This window comes from Delphinus delphis, chromosome 4, assembly GCF_949987515.2.
Source record: "Delphinus delphis chromosome 4, mDelDel1.2, whole genome shotgun sequence".
Lineage (NCBI taxonomy): Eukaryota > Metazoa > Chordata > Mammalia > Artiodactyla > Delphinidae > Delphinus > Delphinus delphis.
The window spans coordinates 111,148,910-111,170,546 of record NC_082686.1 but is presented as its reverse complement, the minus strand read 5'-3'; the positions used below and the strand labels follow the sequence as shown (position 1 = coordinate 111,170,546).

The following is a 21,637-nucleotide window of genomic DNA, read 5'->3' as shown; positions in this document are numbered from 1 at the left end:
AGCCTCTCCCAGTTAGATGCCAGTAGCATCCCCCGACTCCACTGATAATCAAAAACATCTCCAGACACTGCCAAATGTCCCCTGAGGGGCAAATCACCCCCCGCTGAGAACTTCTGACCTGTACCATACTGCCAGTCTTTGCTGTCTATGACAGCCAGGTCTGGAGACCGTGTCCTGGAGGGAGCTGGATGCCTCTTCTCACAGGTTTCTACTTATGTTTGTAAACGTGACACCCTAACATGCAGGACTAATGGGATAGGAATGTAAGAATCTCACCTGCGTTCCTAAAAAGGAATCTCGTCAGGGCTGGGATTACTATTATTTTTGTATGAGGATTATAATACTCACCTGAAAGCCCCTGAATAGCCATAGTATCTCTCATGGTTGTTGGGAAGACACTCCCTTCCCGGAACACCTTCTGAGCCAATGCACAGAGCACAGAGACTGGAATCTCGCAGAGACCCAGGAGCACAGCCTTCACTGAAAAATTTATCTGTGCAGAAGGATAAGAGAAAGTCAGCTCTTCCTGAGTCAATGTCAGTGGCCTTTACCTAACACATCACAGGTGTGTATGGCCCAGGATAGGTAGAACATACTCATTATGTGACCTGCCATCAACTCAGGACCTGCCAGGGTATAGGCTTTGAAAGGAAACTTAATTGAGGCTGGGAACCTTCACAAGTCAGGTGGAGGGGATTCCATCAGCATACCAATAGTGTCTCACTCACCTAGAGAGATGGGATGGAAATGATATGAAAGTTGACTAAAAGGGGTAAAATTGAAGGTCTCACTCCCTGAGCTGTGCCACTTGTTTTTGGTGTTTCTTTTCTCTGATATTCATTAGAAGAGCCTTTAACAGAACTTAGAACTCCAACCTTGAGAAAGTGCTGGGGAGTTTCACACACAGTTCAGCTGCTCTCCCATAGCTGTAAAACTGCCAGGAGGCTCAGGAGAGCAGAAGTGCTGCCCTTGCTGGTGGGCAACAGAACTCCTGAATGCACCCCCCTCACACACACACACACACACACACACACAGGACTTGCCTGGTTCATAACTGTCTTTAGAGACCCTCCTTTTGAAGTACCTACAAATATTTGGAGGTGGCAGGGAGGAAGTACTCAGGAAGTTAAAGAAAATAAGAACCATGAGAAAACATGTCCATGGTGAAATTACACACAGATTTTAGGAGGTAGAACTAAGCTCATACCTGAAGATATTCAGAGGACACAGAGAATAAACTGATTTCCACCACTTTGAAGGGGCCTAGGAGCTGAGCAGTCACTTGGTGAGACTGCCAAGATCTTAAAGAAACCTGAAGATCCCTCATACCACATTGCCTAGAAAGCCCTGTGGCAGGGCTTGGAGCTGTCCACCCAATGGCCATTTCCCCTTGCTTCTTCATAACAAAGATCAAGTTTCTTTTCTTTTTCTTTTAATTTTTTTCTCCATTAATTTTTTATTGAGATATAATTGATGTATAACATTAATTTCAGGAGTACAACATGTTTCGCTACTGTGACTATATTGTGAATGATCACCACAATAGGTCTAGTTAACGTCCATCACCATACAGTGTTAAAAAACTTTTTTTCTGGGCTTCCCTGGTGGCGCAGTGGTTGAGAGTCTGCCTGCCGATGCAGGGGACACGGGTTCGTGACCCGGTCCGGGAAAATCCCACATGCCGCGGAGCAGCTAGGCTAGGCCCGTGAGCCATGGCCGCTGAGCCTGCACGTCCGGAGCCTGTGCTCCGCAACGGGAGAGGCCACAACAGTGAGAGGCCCGCGTAACGCAAAAGAAAAAAAATATTTTTTCTTTTGGCTAGGACTTCCAAACTATGTTGCATAAAAGTGGCAACAGTGGGAGTCCTTGTCTTGTGCCTGATCTTAGAGGGAATGCGTTCAGCTTTTCACTGTTGCATATGATGTTAGCTGTGGGTTTGTCATATACGGCCTTTATTATGTTGAGGTATATTCCCTCTATGCCCACTTTCTGGAGAGTTTTTCTCGTAAATGGGTGATGAATTTTATCAAAAGCTTTTGCTGTATCTATTGAGATGATCATATGATCTTTTTCTTCAATTGGCTAATGTGGTGTATCACATTAAATTTTTTTTCTTGTGATGAGAACTTTTAAGAGCTACTCTCTTAGCAACTTTGAAATGTGCAATACAGCATTAACTACAGTCACCATGATGTACATTACATCCCCATGACTTATTTATTTTATAACCGAAGTTCTTACCTTTTGACTACATTCACCCAATTTGCCCACCCCCAACCCCTGCCTCTGGCAACCGCCAATCTGCTCTCTGTGTCTATGAGCTCGGGTTATTTTGTTTTATTTTTGTTTAGATCCCACATGTAAATGAGAACATGCGGTATTTGTCTTTCTCTGCCTGACTTATTTCACATAGTGCCCTCAGGGTCCATCCATGGTGTTGCAAGAGGCAAAATTTCTTTCTTTTTTATGACTGAATGATATTCTATTGTATATATATAAACCACAAGTTCTTTATCCATTCATTCATGATGGACATTTAGGTTCTTTCCGTGTCATGGCTGTTGTAAATAATGCTGCAGTGAACGTGTGGGTGCATATCTTTTCGAGTTAGTATTTTTGTTTTCTTCCAGTAAATACCCAGAAGTGAAATTGTTGGATCATATGGTAATTCTACTTTTAATTTTTTGAACAAAAATCTAGTTTTATTTGGGACAGAAACATGCGCAAATAAACGATGACATTTTTCAGCCTCTCTTACAGCTAAATGTGACTATGGATCTAAGTTCAGGGCAATGAGAAGTTAGCTGAAGTAATTGGGCTAGAGTTCCTGAATAGCTCCTTTAACAAGGTGGCACATACGTCAAGTGCCCTTTCTCTTTGTTCCTTGAGGTTGCCTGGATCATGGATATAATGGCAACCATGAGTGACCTTGAAGATGGAGGCCTCATGCTGAGAATGGTGCAGCAGGAAGAGAGAGGAGCCTGGGATTCTAATGAGAGTACCAGCCACGGACTGCTGTCTCTGGTCTTTTTCATGAGAGAGAAAAGTAAATGCATATTCACTTAAGCCATTATGTGCAACTGAAAAGAACCATTCTGATCCACCTCCCAGCCCTACCATTCCTTTTAGATATTTTCTTGAAGTTCACTAAACCAAATTGTATTACCATAGAGCCACAGCCACAGCATCTTGTACCATACCACACTCTTCCCAGTACACCTCTTCCCACCTGGCCCTGACAACAGTACCGTCTCAAAGCTCACTCACCAAATTCACAGTGGTTAATATTATTGTAGAGCAGACCCATGGGGATGTTCCAACCAGCGGTTCTGTCTACTGCAGTGTGGCAGGACTTCCTGCCTTTCAGATTGTTCCAGTTGAGATCAGTATCTGATTTCTTAACCACAGCCACAGCAAGGTACCCTGCAAGAAAGACACCTAAATAGGGAGTATTAACACCCCTGGGCCCTCCAGAGTGTCTAAACCTGCCATCTCCTTAAGGAGTAGAATTATCCCAAACCATTCCTTCTCTCTTTGAAAGGGTCTTCCCAATAACTGACGGGGGGGGGGGTGGGGGTGGGGGTGGGGTGGATACAAGTCATTCCAGGAGGTGGAGATTAATCTGAACTTAAAAAGTAAAGTAGTAAGAATACATAACCATCAGAGCAATGGCTGGTGTATAACCCTTCCCCAAATGCATGAAGCTACTGACATAAACCAGCAACTCACCCTCCACTGTGGAATAGCAGAGGAATGGATACTGAAGGGTACATTAGGAAAGAGTAGTAAATGAGCAATAAACCACAGGGATATTCTGGCCAGATAATTTGTGATAAGGAGAATACAGGTTTGCAGCACAATAAATATGCAAAGTGGAAACTGTCAAAATCAAGTTAGCTGCCATGATTAGCTGCAAATACATGCTGATCTTTAAAACTGGTAATAGAATATCAACTCATGATTTCAGTTTTCCAATTTAATTAATTCAGAAAATTGTTTCCAACAGAAAAGACACAAATCTTATTGTTCATGGAATAAGAATAGTTCTGTTTTCGGCTGAAGAGCTTGGTTCCTAGTGTGATGGGGAGAGGCTGAAGGTTGTAACTGGGAAAAGTGATGAGGACAGACTTGCACACTAATGGCTGGAAATGACCTGCAGGGACCTGAGTGCGGGCCCCAGAGCCCACTTTGATAAGATTTCCTGTCTTTCTGCTGCCACATCTTTCCAGATCCACCCCCAGCCAGAGCGCTGGGTGAGAGCCAGGTTGGCCTGGGTTCCTGGGCCTAGCTCTGGCTGGGAGACTAAGCAATCACATGCCCCTAGACATCTGCCGGTATGAGCCTCTCCCTTCAGCCCTGCCAGGCACGTATCAGCAAGGCTCCTGGGCTGGTGCTAACTCTCATCTAAAACTTTGCTGGCCTCATGCAATGCAAGGCAGTCAGGAGTGGTGGGGAGGGCCTGTATTTGCTTGCTGGATGTTGGAGTCTAGACAACTTGTAATCTCTCTGAGCTGTTGGTCCTCTTATGCATCCTTAGAGGACAACAAGACATACCTTATAGGATTAAATGAAAATTCCCATGTGCAAGTCATAGCAAGTATAAAAAAGTAATCATCATTGCCAGTTACTCTACTTCCATGATTCCTTTGCATTCTGAAAATTGGTCTCTTATCTACTTTTGATTTGAATTTAAACTTACCTTACCCTTTCCCAAAAGCAATGGGAATTTATCTTAAACTCATGAGGTTACCAATCTCAACTCACCGTCCTCTAGTGTGGTTGTACAATGTTGGCCCTCACTTTCTGTAGAGGAGAAAATGAAGAAGTCATTAAATACTCATTTATAGTTTGGAAATCGTCTTTACCATGTGCAGCTCAGAACTAAAAGAGCCAGGAAAACTGTCTACATATCACCAGTTCCCAAAAGGTCCAGGCTGTCTGGATTATACAAGTTCACTTTAGCTCCCTGTCCTCTGGAATGTAGTCCAAAATTGTAAATTTCAAGTTTCCCACCCTATCTGTCCTGTGGCCACAGTGGTCTCTGCCAACCGTACTTGAATCCCTGCACCAGGGCAACAGGAGAAGTGTGAGCTTTGGAATCAAGAAGACCTGCCAGGAATCCCAACTGAGAATCTAGATGTCCTCTGCAGAGGGGTCACTTTTAGCTAGAACTTCCCAGTGCAAAGCCTCCAACTCCCTTGTGGGAGGTATGATAGAAGATTCCATCCTTCAAGAAAACTGTTGGGGACTAGAGATGAGGGAGCCCAGAGCCTAGGAAGTAGGAGGTGCTCAGTAAGCAAGAGCTTTATGGCCCATGTGGCATAAATCAGGCTGTGATTTTCCATTTCCTTTCTCCATGGCCCAGGGGAAATGAAACACTGAGAGAAGCCCCTTCCACTTACTGTAGTTCTCTGCCAGGACAGGTACCAGACCACATTTGCCTGCTATGTAGATGTAGCCTCCATCCAAGCTCATGGCATCAGCTTCTCCTTTCTGCAAAGACACAGCACATCACAGCAGGTGAAAAGAGACCATCTTCTGTCCCACATGCCCTCCAAGCTGTTTCCTTGAAGCAGCCTTGCCAGCACAGGTCATGAAGGCCCAGCGAGACAGAAGCTGCTGGTACTGGACCCCCAAAGGATCAGTCAGGCACACCCAACATAGAAAATAAAATGTACTCCCATTTTCACCCAAACCATGATGAACTGATGATCAACTCTGGGTGCTTTGCTTAGTTTCTTCAGAAGGAAAGACCCACATTCAGTCCCCCTGTCCTCTCATAGGGCACACTGTCCCAGAGACACTCTCACAACACCTTTCTGACACCAAGAATTCTCATTTGTAAGACAAATGAGCGGAGTCAGAGACTCAGGGCTGTGTCTGTGGCACAGAGCGCCTCCTGATGGGGGCCCCAGACCCGAATCTCGGCCACATTGGCTGGGTGCTATTTTGGTGCTTGATCAATACAAGGTCTTTAATGAATGAGTCAAATAAACTCAAATGATCTGTTAGATATAATGATCTAATAGAGCTAATAAGCCCCAAATTTCAGAAATGCTTAAATTCAACAAGACTGCCAAGCTTCCCATTGGGCTTAGAAATATGCTTTTGAGGAATATACCCTAAAGGAATAATCAGATATGTGGGAAACTATTTGGGCAAAATGTGTAAGTGGGCAAAAGCATGCAAGTGTGATTCATAATATCAATAAGATAGGACCAAACTTAATGCTCAATAGCAAGGAAATGGCTCAACAAATTGTAGCACATCCACACTCTGGAATAGCTATCAACATTAAGCTATCAACATGTTTTCATAGAAACAACCTAAATGTCCATCAACAGATGAATGGATAAAGAAGATGTGGTACATATATACAATGGAATATTACTCAGCCATAAAAAAAGAATGAAATAATGCCATTTGCAGCAACATGGATGGACCTAGAGATTATCATACTAAGTGAAGGGAGTCAGAAAGAGAAAGACAGATACCATATGGTATCACTTATATGTGGAATCTAAAATATGACACAAATGAATTTATCTACAGAACAGAAGCCGACTCACAGACTTGGAGAACAGACTTGTGGTTGCCAAGGTGGAGGGGGCTGGGGAAGGAATGGGTTGGGAGTTTGGGGTTAGCAGATGCAAACTGTTATACATAGAACAGGTAAACAACAAGGTCCCACTGTATAGCACAGGCAACTGTATTCAACATCCTATAATAAACCGTAAGGGAAAATAAAAATAAAAATTTAAATTTAAAAAAAAGGAAAAAAAGAAATGAAAGTCCCCCATAAACTTGGTCCCCAGATATACCACTGTAAACAGAATAGTGTATATTCTTTCAAAAATAAACTAAAATATATTTTTAAAAATCATGTTTTCAAAGAATGACTTGTGACAAGGGAAAAGCTCCCTAGATAAGATTAGGTGAGAAAAGAGAGTAAATTGTATGAATGATATGAGCCCAGTTAACAGGATTTTCTCTGAGTTATAAGGTTACAATTAGTTTTTATGTATTTTCTTCTTTATATCCTCCAATTTTTCAACATTATCTAAAAGCAAATATGGAATACTCTTGTGATCAACAAGGCTAAACTTCTACCCGCTTGCACAATAACACGACCCTGTCACACTTGTCTCACTTGCCATGGCACACCATGGGTTTCAGGCACACCCACACTCAGGTCCAGCCTCCCTAAGCAGACATGGCTCAGATTGCCCTCCACTGGGTGCTAACACTAGGAGGAAACAAGCCCTAAGGAGCCCTTCAGATCCAGAAGCCCAAAGGTCCTGAGGCTCCAGTTGGGCTGGTCTCCCACAGTGAGGGCAAGGTTCCTTGGAACCCGGCTTTTCGTGTCATTCCCAGGAACACTCACTCACCCTTGGGGACAGGTGGGCAACAGTGGCAGGGATGCTGCCCTACAGAGGCAGGAGTGACGTACCGTTATCTTGGCAATGCATTCTTCAGTGCTGTCTGCTGATTCACACTCTATTTCCCCGTCACTGCTCACACTCCACATATCACACTTGACCTTCTCCTGGTGGTGCACTGCACACCACTTCACCTTCTTGCATTCATCCTTTGAGGCGATCGGGCCTAGGACATAAGGAAGAGAACCAGAGATTAGAAGAGGCCCAGATGTTGCCTGCTGGTTATGCTACTGTCTTCATGAAAATGCTAGGATTTTTCAGCAATACACAAACAGATCCCATTCAAGGAATTAATCTCTTAGAAATCAAAGGTAATAACAGTCTCTTAGTTGCTTCTTATCATTTAGATTTAACTTAAAATTGTTTCTTATGAGAAGTCAACTTTCCTCCCAACCCCAAGGCACTCTATCACTTCAAGCTGGGTTTTTTTTTTTTTTTCCCTCTTTGTTTAGAAATAGCACTTAACCATCTGAGCTGTTGTTATATATTTATTCATTATTTATTGTCTGTTCCCTGCAGGAGAACATAAGCTTGGCCAGGGCTAGGGTCATGCCTGTCTTGTTCTCCATGGCACCCTTAGTGCCTGCCTCATGGTCAGTACAATAAATGTTGGCTGAATAAATGGACACCAACCCAACTTTCAGACCCAGCTCAAGAGGCACTTCCTCAGGGAAGCCTTACCTCAATTCTGGGACCTGTCTTTCTTTGTTTTGCACTCTTCTAGAGCCATGATATTTTGTTCTGGGTTTTTGTTTTTGTTTTCCTTCTGCTGAGGAAATCTCTCATTTTTAATTGATCATTCAATGGAGTGACTATTCCTTCAACATTTGTCTTCCCCACTGGGCTGAAGGTTCCATGACAGCAGAATTTAATATATTTTTGACTCACCATTGTATGCCCAGCACGTTGCACAGTTTATAGATAAGTGGTCAATACATGTCTGTTGAATGAAGGTTCAAACACATCCCCAATGACCCAAGGAAATTCAGAAGCAGGATCGACCTGTCTAAAGCTCCAGCTTCACCATGGCACATGTTGACCATAGCATTGGCTTCAGATGTGCACATTTGTAGCAATTTCATTCTAGTTGACTTACTTCACGCCAGGCTAACTGGCTTCACAAAGTGGGTAGGGTAGCCTTGATTTATACAAGGAAAACAGTGCTGGTATCAATACAAATCATTTTAAGCATGAATTTCCTTTAATGCCCTTTGGTGATGCCATTTAGCATTCATCTAACACTGGGCTGCACAGGCAGGGCAGACAAAGGATTGTTGGGACAGGTGTTCAATACCTGGAAAGACTCTATTGCTGGTGCACACCCTCACCAGTTTTCCAATCTCCTAGAGCCACACGATCCTTCGCAAACACTTACGTGTATCTTCTCTTAGATTCCGGAGAGCGGTGACATACTCATATCCCAGGTAGAGCCAGGAGTCCATCTTAGGAGGAATCTTTAAAAACCCATTGGCAGAGTCCTTAAACAGCAGGTCCTTCCCATGAGGGGAGCTGAAGAGCTGGAAGCTTTCAGAGGTATCTCTGCCAAAATGTTCCTGTGTGTGGTAAAAACACAGATCTGAATGGCTACAGCAACAAGGGATGCTGCAAAATGGGACCGAAGAAAAATTTAAAACTCAGGAAACTAAACTAAAAAGTGAAATTTTCAAGATGCCAGGAGAGAGGGCAGTCGGATCTGTTCTTTCCCACCCAGCACCTTCCCCATTCACAGCCCTCTTGGGCCATATAACAAACACCCTATTTCACTGAATGTGTTTCTGTGCCTGTCTCCCTGGCTGGATGACAGCTCAGTGAGTGCAAGAAACACATCTCCTTCAGAGGCTGACACTGTGTGGCTGCCTTGATGGACAGATGGACAGATGGGAGGGCCGGATAAGAGAAAGTTGGCTCAGTTCTGGTGTTCTGCTGCTCTAGGGAAGGAAAGCTGGCTGTGTGTGCAGCTCCCTTGCAGTCAGGCTGAAGGACCTTGGAAGAGAGATCATTTCCTTTCCAATGGGAGAGATATGGAATAGAGCAAGAAGGAGCAGCTTCATGTCACTGGTCTAGAACGTAAGGGTCTGACAGATGATAATGCAGGACTAGGCTCTGTGCAAGTCCAAGAAGGCTTTGCTGGGTGCTTTCTTACAAGTGGATGGTGTGTGGCATGGTCCCCACTGTATCCTGAACACAGAAGGGCTTCTACAGTGGCAAGAAGGGAGTGCAGGAAAATGCCCCAAATCCAAGCAGGAACTGCTAAGCAGGAAAGAGGATGGGGATTCGATACCTGGGCCTGGTTAAGAAGCTCCCAGATCAAGTCCTCCTTGCCGCCCATGCTTCGTGCCACGACAGCGTGGGAAGGGACCCGGGCCAGGTGGCACCTCTCGTACTCGTCCACAGGCCCCCGGGTGTTGTCCCTGCAGAGCAGCTCATACTCGTTCCTGTCAGCCTCGTTAGGCAGGTTCTCTGGGGGAGGGAAGCCCACGTGAGCCGACGGCAGGCAGAGCGTGAGGTGTGGTGCCCCTTCCGCTCCCTTGCAAAACCCCACTGAATCATAAACTGTGTGAGCCGAGAAGCCTAGAGTAAACACTGAGCCAGAAGAAAACTGACTTGCTCAGGATCCCACAGCCAATTTACAGGTAAAGCTTCTGATGTCCCGTGCAGGGGTGACTGCCCACACCCCACAAGAGGTCTCATCTCAGCAGGCTGACTACAGGCCAAGGCCGGCCAGACCTCCTCCCAATCCTTTGCTATTGCAACACTGACCAGGAGGAAGGGTCCCAGTGTCTAGGAAGTTGAACGATAGGATGAAGCCCAGGAGTCCAGCCGGGGACCCCACAGACACACGCCTCTGCGCGGGTAAACACCCCAGCAGTGAGAAAGGAGGAACACACTATGCTCATGTCTGACTACTGAGCATGTAGAAGAAGGCAGGAAGAAAAGGAAGGCCTTCTGCTTGAAGGGACCTGCAGATGCTTCTCCTGTCACCTACCAAATACCGTGGTGTGCTTGACAAAGGCCACTTCCCCAGCGTCCTCCATCAGACACCTGTGGGAAGGAGACACATTAGGAGGGTTCCTGCAGGGCTGGCCCTTCTCCTCAGGTTGAGGGTCTGACCACACTGTCCAGCCTTGGAGAAAGGGCAGGGCCTGGGGGAGGCCTCTACGAAGACCCACAACTAAGGGGGCACCATGGGGCACTGATATCCAGGGTACCATGGAGATAGGGGGGTGAGCTCACAGGAGCTGGAGGACCCTCACCATGTGCCCCAAAGCATCAAAAAGGCACTGAAGATGTTTCAATGAGAAAAGTGTTTTCAAACTTCTGGTGGAGGATAAAGGCATAGTGTCTCTTGAGGGAAGAAAGGTGCCCTTGGCTGGCTCTAAAACTTTAGAGTATAACCAAGGGAGGAGAGGGAGCAAGAAATCAGCCACATGAGCTGCCTGCACAGGGACAGTGAGAGGAGCCAGGAGAGAGGCCAGCGCCTTGAGCGGCCAGCGCTGCTGCAGTGGAGAGCAGAGGGCCCGCCACTGAAGAGCAGCATGGACACTAGGGCCGTGCCCGTCATTTCAGGCTCTGCCTAGTCCAGTGAGAGAACTCTGGGGAAACGGAAAGAAGAACCCCAGGAGAGGGCTTCCTTGTCAATGTCACATGAAGAGAGTATGCACTGGCCCGGCCTGGCCTGGGGAGTCCCAGCTGTGTCACTAAGTCCCTGTGTCACTGAGGCGATTAGGCCCCCTGGTTGCCCCTTTGAAGACTGGGCTCTGCTGTGGGCCAGGGGAGATTTCCAGCCAAGGACATTGGACACTTAGGAGCCCGGATGGAGCAGAAGCCGGTCTCACTCACTTGAAGGCCCCTGAGTAGCCGAAGTACGGTTCATGGTTGGAGCAGGCGCACTTGTCCGTCCCTTTCCCCGCACACAGTTGGCACAGTTTGGGGAAGGCCGACTGATCCACACAGGGGACGCAGCTGCCGGCGAAGAAACTGGCCGCTGCTGCTCAACACAGAGACACAGAAGCACAGGGCGTGAGCCAGCCTGGCCAGAGGCACTTACAGCTCCCAGCTTAGGCTCATGATGGGACAGAGAGACCCAGACAAAACCAGCACCCCCAGACCCAGTTTGCCTTTACAAGTGTTCACTCTTCAAGATTAAGGGTTTCCAAAAAGGGACGAGTTTAACCCCTTTCCTCCCTCTTCCCTCCCCAAGAACCAGGCTTGTGCCAGCCACCCTCCAAGACCAGGTCACCGTCAGCCCCCCTCCCTGCCTTGTCAGACTGGAACAGCTCAGAGACAGGTCTCCTCTGGGATCCATGCGTGAGAAATGGAGGACCCGCCTGGAGAGGTGCACGCCAAGTTCATGGCCAGCAGATGGCCACCAGGGAAAGCTCCAGCAGAATGGGAAAAGCATCAGCCACAGACAGGAAAGCACCCCAGGGAAGTGAACAGTGGGGCCCAGCAACCTTGGCCCTGACTGAAGCCCTCTGTTCCCTTCCCCCGACTCCTCAGGACAACCTCTGGTGGGGTGTCAGGAGCTCAGAGATAAAAGGACTTGTGACAGCCCCTAATGGCTGCTGGTGCAGCAGACCTGCCAGTTTAAAGCTGTTTAACCTCCCACCTCCACTCCCAGAGTCATCACATATCATCACCTGATCATGTTGAGTGACGCCGGTGTGGCCCATGTGGGCATCTGAGGAAGAGATGCCTGCTGAGGGCACTCACCCTCCTGCCTGCTTACCTCTCTGAAGAGATTCATGTGGCTCAGGCAAGTCCCAGTAAAGTAAGCCCATGGGGATATTCCACCCAGCAGATCTGCCGAGGCCTGTGTGGCAGGACTTCTTGCCTTTGAGCTCTTTCAGACCGAACTCAGTGCCCTTCTTCACCACGGCCACAGCGTAATACTGAGTTTGCGGCTCTGCAAAGGGAGAGCGTGGATGAAAGACTCTCAAACTGGGCCCCAGGGAAGCACTGCTCATCACTACTGGGCTCCTGAGTAGGGAAGGGGAACCCCGAGGTAACGTTTATGTTGGGTTGGCTTCTAAAGAGGGAAGGATCAGAAAAACTTTCCTAGGCTTACATGGGAAAGGTAGGACCACAGAGGAGACATTTGTAACAACCCTCCAGGCAAACCCAGGAGCAAGAAGCCACATGCACACATGCCCCAATGCTATTGCCTACCCAGGCCTTGCAGGGAGTGTCTGCCTACAACTACCAAGCCAAGCTCCCCTGGAAACTGGAACTGTGGCAACAGAGGCCACAGTCCTGACTTTCTCTAAGTATTTCTGTCCCTCACACAGCCCCAGGGACAGTGGAGTTGCTCTCAGATGAGATGCAAAGCTGTCAGGGCTCCAAGTTCATGCTCCTGTGTGATCTCTCCCCTGCGTGTGGCACCTGTGGTTCTTGGAGAACTGCTCTTTACACATTTAAACCCCAGTGGTGCAGCTCAGATTGCACACAGCCTGCCCAGGAGGTCAGTGTCCTGAGCACCAGTCCTCAACCAGCCCAAAGCTCCCAGAGGCCTTGGGTTGTGGCGGTGGTGGTTGATAGGGCCTCTCATTCCCCACTCACTGCCCCCTGGGGCAGGCTCTTCAGTAGCTAATCTCCATTACCTGCCTGAATGAGACAAGACTCAGCATCTACCAGGAGAGAACAAGGGCCACAAACACCTTCCTTGGTCCCCGGGGAGAACTTACTATCTTTCGGGCCATAGTACTCTGCCACTGCAGGCTTCAGGTTGTAGGGCTTCAGGCCTGCCTCAAATACCAAACCACCATCCAACGTCACAGCATCTGCTTCATTATCCTGGAAGAGAACAGACCAGAGTCTGAGGAAGCCCTTACTTCTGAGCAAGGTCTATCTATAGTTGGGTGGTGCTCCTTGGATCTGGGGCCAGAAGAACACTCAGTTTGGCCAATAGCTAGCTGCACAACACCACAAGCTTCAGTTAACTCTACCTCCCTGGTGAGGGGATTTGGCCACCATATTCCTTAATTCCTGCAAAGAGAAAGAATGGATCGTGTTTCTGTTTTCCCTGGTGAGGAGTCCAGCTGCTAGCCCAGAAAACTATCGTGATTTTTCAAGACTGACCTAAATTACAGAGGCTTTACCAGCAGGCCTCTTGGGGGAAAGCTGCCCGCCAACACCAGACTGGGTGCACAGCCCATGCACCACAGGCTCTGAAGGGGCTGCAGTCAAGGACTCAGGTCCCTCTGCCTGGCCATGCTGTTACACATATTTACATTTCAAGTTCAGGTCCTTTCATTTGGTGACCTCTTTATTTTGGGCCTTCTGCTGAGATCTTCCTCAGATGCCTCTGTGGGGAAGGGGAGCCTTGAAGACATCCTTCTCCACTCTGATTCAGTACTCAGTACTTTTTCTTCCTGTCCTGGGTCCATATAACTGCAGGAGTCTTTTGTTCAGGGACGGGTGCTTTCTCTGGCTTTAACTTCTAGCCTATACTCTGAACTGAGTGTTAAATGCTAACTATTACTTCCATTATGGCTGATTGTTCATTTAATCAACTACACAGACACCATTGTCCAACTCAGCTCCATTTTACACATTAAAAAATAGAGGCCCAGAAACTTTAAGTCACCTCCCCAAGCCACACAGCTAGTAAGTCATGGAGCTGGGATTCAAATCCACGTAGTGTGGGTTTCTTTCTCCCATTTACTGTTACTTGCTGGGTTTTTGGTTTTCATTTTTAGTTTTTGCTTCCACTAATTCTCATCTTTAAACCAGTAGTTCACTTGGTTCACTATAACCAATATTATAGATACCTTCCCACTAGGTCTAGAATTTATTTTCTCTTGAAGTGAGAAGCACCATCTTTTATATAGGCACTTCATAACATACTTTTATTGCTTTTTTTCTTGCTTCAAATATCTTTAATCAAAATGATTTTTCTTGAAGCCCTTGCTAGTACTCCATAAATAGTTCTTACTATTTATGGATTAAATTACAAGGCAGGGACTATAGCTCTATGATCTATGTCATGTTATAGATAAATAATAAGGTAATAGTATTTCTAAATGAAATAAAATAATAATGTAAACCAAACCATATATTTGTCTAGCTGAAACTTTTCTTTCGATAGTTGGAATTGTTTTTGTTATTTTATTGTAATTAAATAACAACATAAAATTTATCATTTAACCATTTTTAAGAGTACCTTTCAGTGCCATTAAATACATTCACAATGGTGAAGGACTCTTTTATTCCACAAATAGACTCCGTATATGAAACAATCTTTATGGTTTTCTTGGTATCTCAAAAGGTAGGTGAAACCTCCAGAGACTGTCCCCACCCACCTCACACACCACAGAATAAAAATAAATGAGTAAACAAATAAGAGCTTATCCTAGAGCAGTGAGGTTGGGGCTTTTTTGGCCCAGACACCAGGATCCTGGGCAGGAATCACTGGGGCCTCAGGGGCTCAGGAACCAAGGAGCCAAGGCCTAACTCATGGAGTCCACAAGAGCAACAGGGATTCTGAAGGGAAACTGAACCAGCAGGGAGGGGCAGGATTAAAGTCAAGCATGACTTCCCAGGTGCAGATAAACAAACCCAAAAGAAGGTAAGCCACAATGCATGGGCATCAGCAGGAACAGCAGACTTGGGCTCTCAAGGGTTGTGGATGTTGGAATGGTCAGAAACAATGGAGAAGAGCTATATATGTGCTTTATGCACAGAGTGAAGGCTACAATCACAGAGATAAGCATAGAAAGGAAATTATCAGGAATAAAAAAGAAAAGCTGTTTAAACTGGTACTTCTAGAAGCAAAAAATATAGTTGTTGAAATTAAAAAAAAGTGAATGAATGGGCAACAAGTTGATTAGACGTGTTTAAATTGAGAATTAGGAAACTGGAGGCTATATCTGAAGAATTCATCCCAGATGCTGCCAAAAAAGAGGTGGAGAGACTGAAACTATGAAAGAGGGATTAAAAGATATAGATGCTAGGTTAAAGAAGGCCTAACATGTTTTCTTGGAATCCTAGAATTAAAAAAAAAAAAAAAGGAACTAAAGAAAAGGCAGTATTTAAAGAGATAATGGCAGCAAATTTTCCAGAACTGGTGAAAAACATGATTCCACAGATCCAACATACTTTAAGCAAGATAAGTAACAAGATTTCTACAACTGGAAATATCATAGCGAATCTATGGAACATCACCAACCAAGGACATGAAATCTCAAAGTTTTCCAGAGAGATGATTGAGGGAATAATAGGATAATATCAGACTTCTCAACGACTACAGTGGAACTCAGGAGACAGTGGAATGGTATTTTTAAATAGTGTAAAAATATCAAACTAGAATTATACATTCAGCAAAATTACCATTCAAGAATAAGGGGGAGATTAAAGCATTTTCAGAGAAAACAAACAAGCAAGCAATGGAGAGAGTTTAACACCAAGATACTGACTCTAAAGTATCACCAAAAGAACACATTTCAAAAGGAAAACTTGTCCCAGAAGGATGGTCTGAAATATAAGAAGGGATAGTAGGGAGTTCCCTGGTGGTCTAGTGGTTGGGATTTAGTGTTTTCACTGCCGCGGCCTGGATTCGATCCCTGGTTGGGGAACTGAGATCTCGCAAGCCACGTAGCTCAGCCAAAAATTTTTTTAAAACTTAAAAAAAATAAAAAGAGAAGGAATGGTAAACAGATGAAATGGCAAAAATGTAAACAAGTCCAAATTTCTCTCTCTGCCTCTCTCTCTCTCCGTCTCCTTCCCTCTTTCTGAACTTTTGGGTGCATACACAAACTTACACATGCACACACTCACACACACACACACATATATAAATATATATTTATATAGTATTTTATGTATACTGCCAACAAATACATGAAGTATCTACATTCCAGGGTTAAAACAAGATAGACGTAAAATATCAAATAGTAATATCTACACAGGGAAGAGCAAAGTCTGAGCTACTACATTCCAGAGTTCTTTTGCTGTTTCAGAAGGACATAATGGTCAAGATTATTTTACTATTAACATTTTGTTAAGCTAAAATTGTACAGCAAAAATTTAAGGGAAGTCATTAAAATATATAAATTGTTTAAATTTACTTTCAGTAGGGGGAAAGGTGGAATAAAGGGAAAACAATCCAAATGAACACACATGTACGAACTCCATTTTTAAAAATCAGAAAAGGAAAAATCAGAAATCAGAGGGAAAGCAGGACTAAGAGAAATCAAAAAGTAAATGGCAGAAATAAGCACAAATTTATCAATAATAAAAATAATAATTTGGGCTTCCCAGGTGCCTCAGTGGTTAAGAATCCACCTGCCAATGCAGGGGACACGGGTTCGAGCCCTGGTCCGGGAAGATCCCACATGCCGCGGAGCAACTAAGCCCACGCGCCACAACTGCTGAGCCTGCACTCTAGAGCCCGCAAGCCACAACTACTGAGGCCGCGTGCCACAACTACTGAAGCCCACGTGCCTAGAGCCTGTGCTCCTCAACAAGAGAAGCCACCTCAGTGAGAAGCCCATGCACCACAACGAAGAGTAGCCCCTGCTCGCCAAAACTAGAGAGAGCCTGTGTGCAGCAACGAAGACCCAACGAGGCCAACAAAGAAAATAAATAAATAAATAAATTTATTTACTAAAAAAAATAATTTATTAACGGTCTAAATTTACCATATAAAATAAATAAGATTGTCAGATTTCATTAATAAACAAAATCCAGCAATATACAAATTTCAAAAGACACACCTGAAAGATCAGCACACAGAAGGTTGAAAATAAAGGAATGGAAAGAGATATAGGAAGAGGATACTAACCAAAAGAAAGTTGATGTAGTATGTATGCTAATATCAGAAAAATAGAGTTTAGTTAAGAAGTACTGCCAGAGATAGTGATTTTTTCATAATAATAAAATATCAAATTCACCAAGAATTATATGGGTTATGCTCTCATACACTGCTGGTGAGAGTGGAAATTGGAATAACCACATTGGATTTGCTTAAAAACCAAATACATTTGGCATCGTCTTCAAAGTCAAATACTCACATATCCCATGGCACAGAAACTCTGCTCCTACATATATATTAAAGAGAAACTAGTAATTCTTGTGTCCCAGGAGATTTGTATAAAAGTATTCCACAAACACTGATTAGAATAACAAAAAACTGGAAAAAATCCAAATGTCTTATGACCAGAAAAGAAAACATAAATTGTGGTATACTAACACAATGGACTTTTGTAGAGCTCTGAAAATGAATGAACAATAGCTATATTCAACAACATGTGTGAAAACTTAGCATAATATTGAGGAGGGAAAAGCAAGTATGAGAAGACAACACATAGCGATGGCATGTTTATAAAATATTTTAAGAAGCAAAACTGTACAATCATCCACACATACCTATATGTCTTAAATTAAAATAAAAGACAAGAAAGTTTTAGGATTCTGTTTGCACTGGATGGGGAAACACACACTAGTTGTAAGTAGGGCCAGTGGCTTACACTACCCCAAGTGGTGTTGTTCCCATAGAATCCAATGCTGCCACACAGTAGCCCTAGAAATAAGCTATTGGCAGTGATGAAGTTTTGAGAACCTCTGGTGGGTTTGTGGATAATATTATTTTTATATTATTAACATATTTAAAAACAAAGAGGGGTATGCATACACCAAAGCTGAAATTATGTCATAAATCAAGAGTTATAATTAATCCATGATAGTAACTGAGGTTCAATAAACACACACACACACACACACACACACACACAACAGACCAGTTGTTTATACCAAATCACTGATTCCTTGAGTTAATCATGCTCCATCTGGCTGAGTCTACCTCTCCCACCTCATTCCTCCTTCCAGTCTCCTGCTTGCTCTCCTCCAGTCACCCTACCTTCCCTACAGAAACTCAAACAAGCCCAGCTCTCCTCTGTCTCAGGCCCTTTGCACATGCTATGGTTCACTACCTGGTGTATTCTACCATAGCTTTTGGCAGGCTTACCCATGCTCATCCCTGGGGTCTCAGGTTCCTTGCTCCCTCTCAGAGAGATTGTCCCTGACACCCAGGCCAAAGCAGGTTTCCTCTGAAAGTTCTGTTTCTTTCCCTCCATTGTACATGACACAATTTGAAATTTCACATCTACTTGTTTTCATGTCTTTCTTCTCTCCTGACTAGACTGTAAACTCCTCAAAAGTAAGGAGCATGTGTGTTTAAATTCACTACTGCAGCCCCATTGCCCAGCACAGGGTCTGACACACATTCAAATGTGCAGGAACAATGTTAAAGGAGCGAAGAGTATTTTGGAAAACCTAGAAGACAAAAGGATCAGCTATCAACTGCAATCATGACTATGTATTCCTCTTCCCTGTGTGTACCATTCATCTACTTCTTGTGATGCATCAGGAACCTCCAAAATAGTGTTACATGGTCATTCTGATAGCATGTATTCTTGTTTTCTTCTCTGAGTTCAGAGAATTTGGTGGCTCAAAAGAGTCCCCTTTCAGAACATGTTAGATTTTGCTTCAAGACTCATTAAAGGTGACTGCTCGTATTTCCATTTCTAAAGTGATTTTACTAGCACTAGAGGCTGACTGCCCCACACAGCAGCCTCCTACCTGTGAGTACAGAATGATTCCAAAACAACAGGAGAAAGAGAAAGTATGGATTTTCTTCTGCTCTCCTTTAGGCAGCCACGACTTACCATGATGGCCTTGATGCAATCAATGTAGGAGGTCTTCTTCACACAGGAGACAAAAGGACCAGTATCAGCAAGGACTTTATTCATATTTTCACGGAAACTGGAGCACTTATTGGCCTCATGACTTGAAACGGTGCACCACCTCACAGTTTTCTCTGAGACAGCCAGACACAGCCCTAGGGGAGAGAGGTCAGAGGTCCCTGTGCCAGTGGGAGAGACAGCAGCACCCTCTGGAGGGTCGTGAAGTCTACTTCCCCTCCATCATGTCCACTCCCACTCCTGTCCGTGAACAACAAGGGACAGAGTTTCCACTGCATTCTGAGTCTGGGGACAAGTGACAGGCACCCTAATGTCCTCTTAGTTTCCCACTGACCAGACTGTGCTGGCCAGAGGGATGCCGACTTGACTATCAGCTCTCAATTGGAGACAATAAGCTGCTCCTCTGTGTTCTCTGAGCCTCCTTCATTCACCTCATGACCCGTGGCCTGCCATGGAATACAAGCTTCAGTATACACAGGGGATTTTCAGCTACGTCAAGGTGTTGGTTCAATGCTACAACTCTGGGAAGCCAGCAGGGAAGGAATTACATCATCCAGTAATTACTATCTTTTAGAGATGAGGGAACTGGGCTCAGAGAGTGATGCTTTACCCTAGGTTACCCAGCCTGTTAGTAGCTGAGACTGGCCTAGAAATCAGGTCTCCAGACTTTGGTCTCTGCCCAGGGAACAAAAGAAGATAACATTCTGAGTTGTTTTCCATGTGCTTGGCCAGTACATAGGGCTACATGATTGATGAGGCAATAAATTTGCCTGTGATGCTCATCTGTCATCCTCTGTTCCAAGAATAACTAGAAACTCCACATATTCAATGTTTCTCTCTGTTTCCAATGACCCCTCCCTCAATTTTACCATTAGGCTTTTTGGCTGCCACTATGAGAAGCTAAAGCCAGCCATGTCTGTGGCAATTAATCCATGGGGTTGCAGATGTGTTGTCCCCATGATATGAGCATTTGGCACTGTCCGCAAAGCCCTCTGTCATCTCCACTCTGTGGATCAGCAGCACAGGGCTGGCTCAAGGACGCGGATGAATATTCACAATGCACAAAGCAAGAGAGGGGGAGGGAACAGTTCTCCAGGATGGAAAAAGAGGGGCCACAGGAAGCCTGTCCCCCAACCACCCTTTATTCCACCTCTGCCCATGGGATATCAAAGGAGGCAACAAGGAGTCAGTGGCAGACTCTCCCAAAAACCACTCCTCCAGGCCCTCCCCAAACTACCCCTCCTGAGATCCCAAAGGCAGGAATTTGTCCTCAGTCAAGCATTTACCTTCCACAGCCCTGTGAGATTCTCTGAGGTTAGGATTGGGGGCTGGGCGGGTAGGCAAAGGCAAGTAAGGTGGGTCGACTCTCAAGGGTTAACTTTTTCAGGAAAGACAAGTAGCTAAACACAGAAGGCTCCAAAGGTATTATAAATGCACCACTACTGGCCAGCAGAAGTTAGAGGACAAAGGGGGCCTAACAGTGACAGGCTTCGAAGCACAGATGTGTGCAGCAAAGTCCACTCCACTAGTGCCTGGATCCACAGCCTCATTTACTCTCACGGGACCTTTCCAGGCCAGGCTGTACTACCCCCCTCACCGCTGGGGACGCAAAAAGTTTGGCTTCAAATCCCATGCTCCAAACCCTTCAACTGCCCTGCCTCATTAGTGGGGCATGGTCAGCACCAAGGGCACCCATGGGACATCAGACTATCAGTGGAGGTGGGACCAGATCTGGGGAGGCCTTGAATGCCATCCTAAGCAGTTTGGACTTGATTGAGACCGCAGCAAAGGGATTTGATAAACCGTGATGGAAGTGCTCTAATTTATTGTGTTCCGCTACTACAAGGTTTTCTGGACAGGAGGAGGAAGCAAGGAGGGGGTGAAAATGTGGCAGAGGCACAGGCAGGACCAGAAGGTGCGCACAAGCGCAGAGCTGTCCCTGAGGCAGTGATGAAGCAGATGCAAGGGTGCAGCGGGGAGAAGCGAAGGAAAGGTCCGGGCTTCCAGTTCCAACGCGGAGCCCAGGGATGGTGTGGCGGGCTCCGGTATTCAGGGGGCGCCCGGGCCGGCGACTCTGCGGGCCTTCCCAGCGACCGCACTCACCCAGGACCGCGCAGGCTAGCAGAGCGCAGACGGCGAGCCTCATCCTCCCGGGTCTGCGAAGCGGAGTGCCGAGCACAGACGGACCGGCTTCTGGGCCACCTCCCTGCACCCCGCGCCCCTTTATCACCCGCGGGGCTGGCCAAGCACGATCTTTGACCCCCTTTGTTTGTGCAGCCCGCTTGCCCAATCGCCCCTCAGCCCTCCCCCTTCATTCCTCGCTCAGGCTGATCACCTCATTTCCTGACCTCTGGGACAGACCCGTGGGTGGAATCCAACACAAAAATGCTGACTGGAAGGGAATTAAAGAAAAATCACCCCGTTGTTAACGCGCGCTTGCTCTGTGCCAGGAGCAGAGTTGCAGCGGAAAGAGGCGGGGGTGGCTCTGCTTCTGAATCC

General features: G+C 45.7%; 1 protein-coding gene across 1 annotated transcript in view; it reads right to left on the bottom strand.

The window, feature by feature from the left end:
* LOC132425000 (serotransferrin-like) overlaps positions 1–21,386 on the bottom strand; it is a 31,291-nt gene extending 9,905 nt beyond the window's left edge. Inside the window, exons 1-13 of the mRNA XM_060011288.1 lie at positions 21,242–21,386; positions 19,103–19,275; positions 13,124–13,232; positions 12,169–12,345; positions 11,280–11,427; positions 10,426–10,481; positions 9,721–9,899; positions 8,815–8,992; positions 7,451–7,605; positions 5,403–5,493; positions 4,765–4,803; positions 3,268–3,423; positions 349–493 (exon numbers count right to left, since the gene is read on the bottom strand). Coding sequence (XP_059867271.1) covers positions 349–493; positions 3,268–3,423; positions 4,765–4,803; positions 5,403–5,493; positions 7,451–7,605; positions 8,815–8,992; positions 9,721–9,899; positions 10,426–10,481; positions 11,280–11,427; positions 12,169–12,345; positions 13,124–13,232; positions 19,103–19,275; positions 21,242–21,284 — 1,649 coding nt within the window. The 5' untranslated portion in view covers positions 21,285–21,386. The remainder of the gene's footprint in view (positions 1–348; positions 494–3,267; positions 3,424–4,764; positions 4,804–5,402; positions 5,494–7,450; positions 7,606–8,814; positions 8,993–9,720; positions 9,900–10,425; positions 10,482–11,279; positions 11,428–12,168; positions 12,346–13,123; positions 13,233–19,102; positions 19,276–21,241) is intronic.
* Between the last annotated feature and the right edge of the window lie 251 nt (positions 21,387–21,637).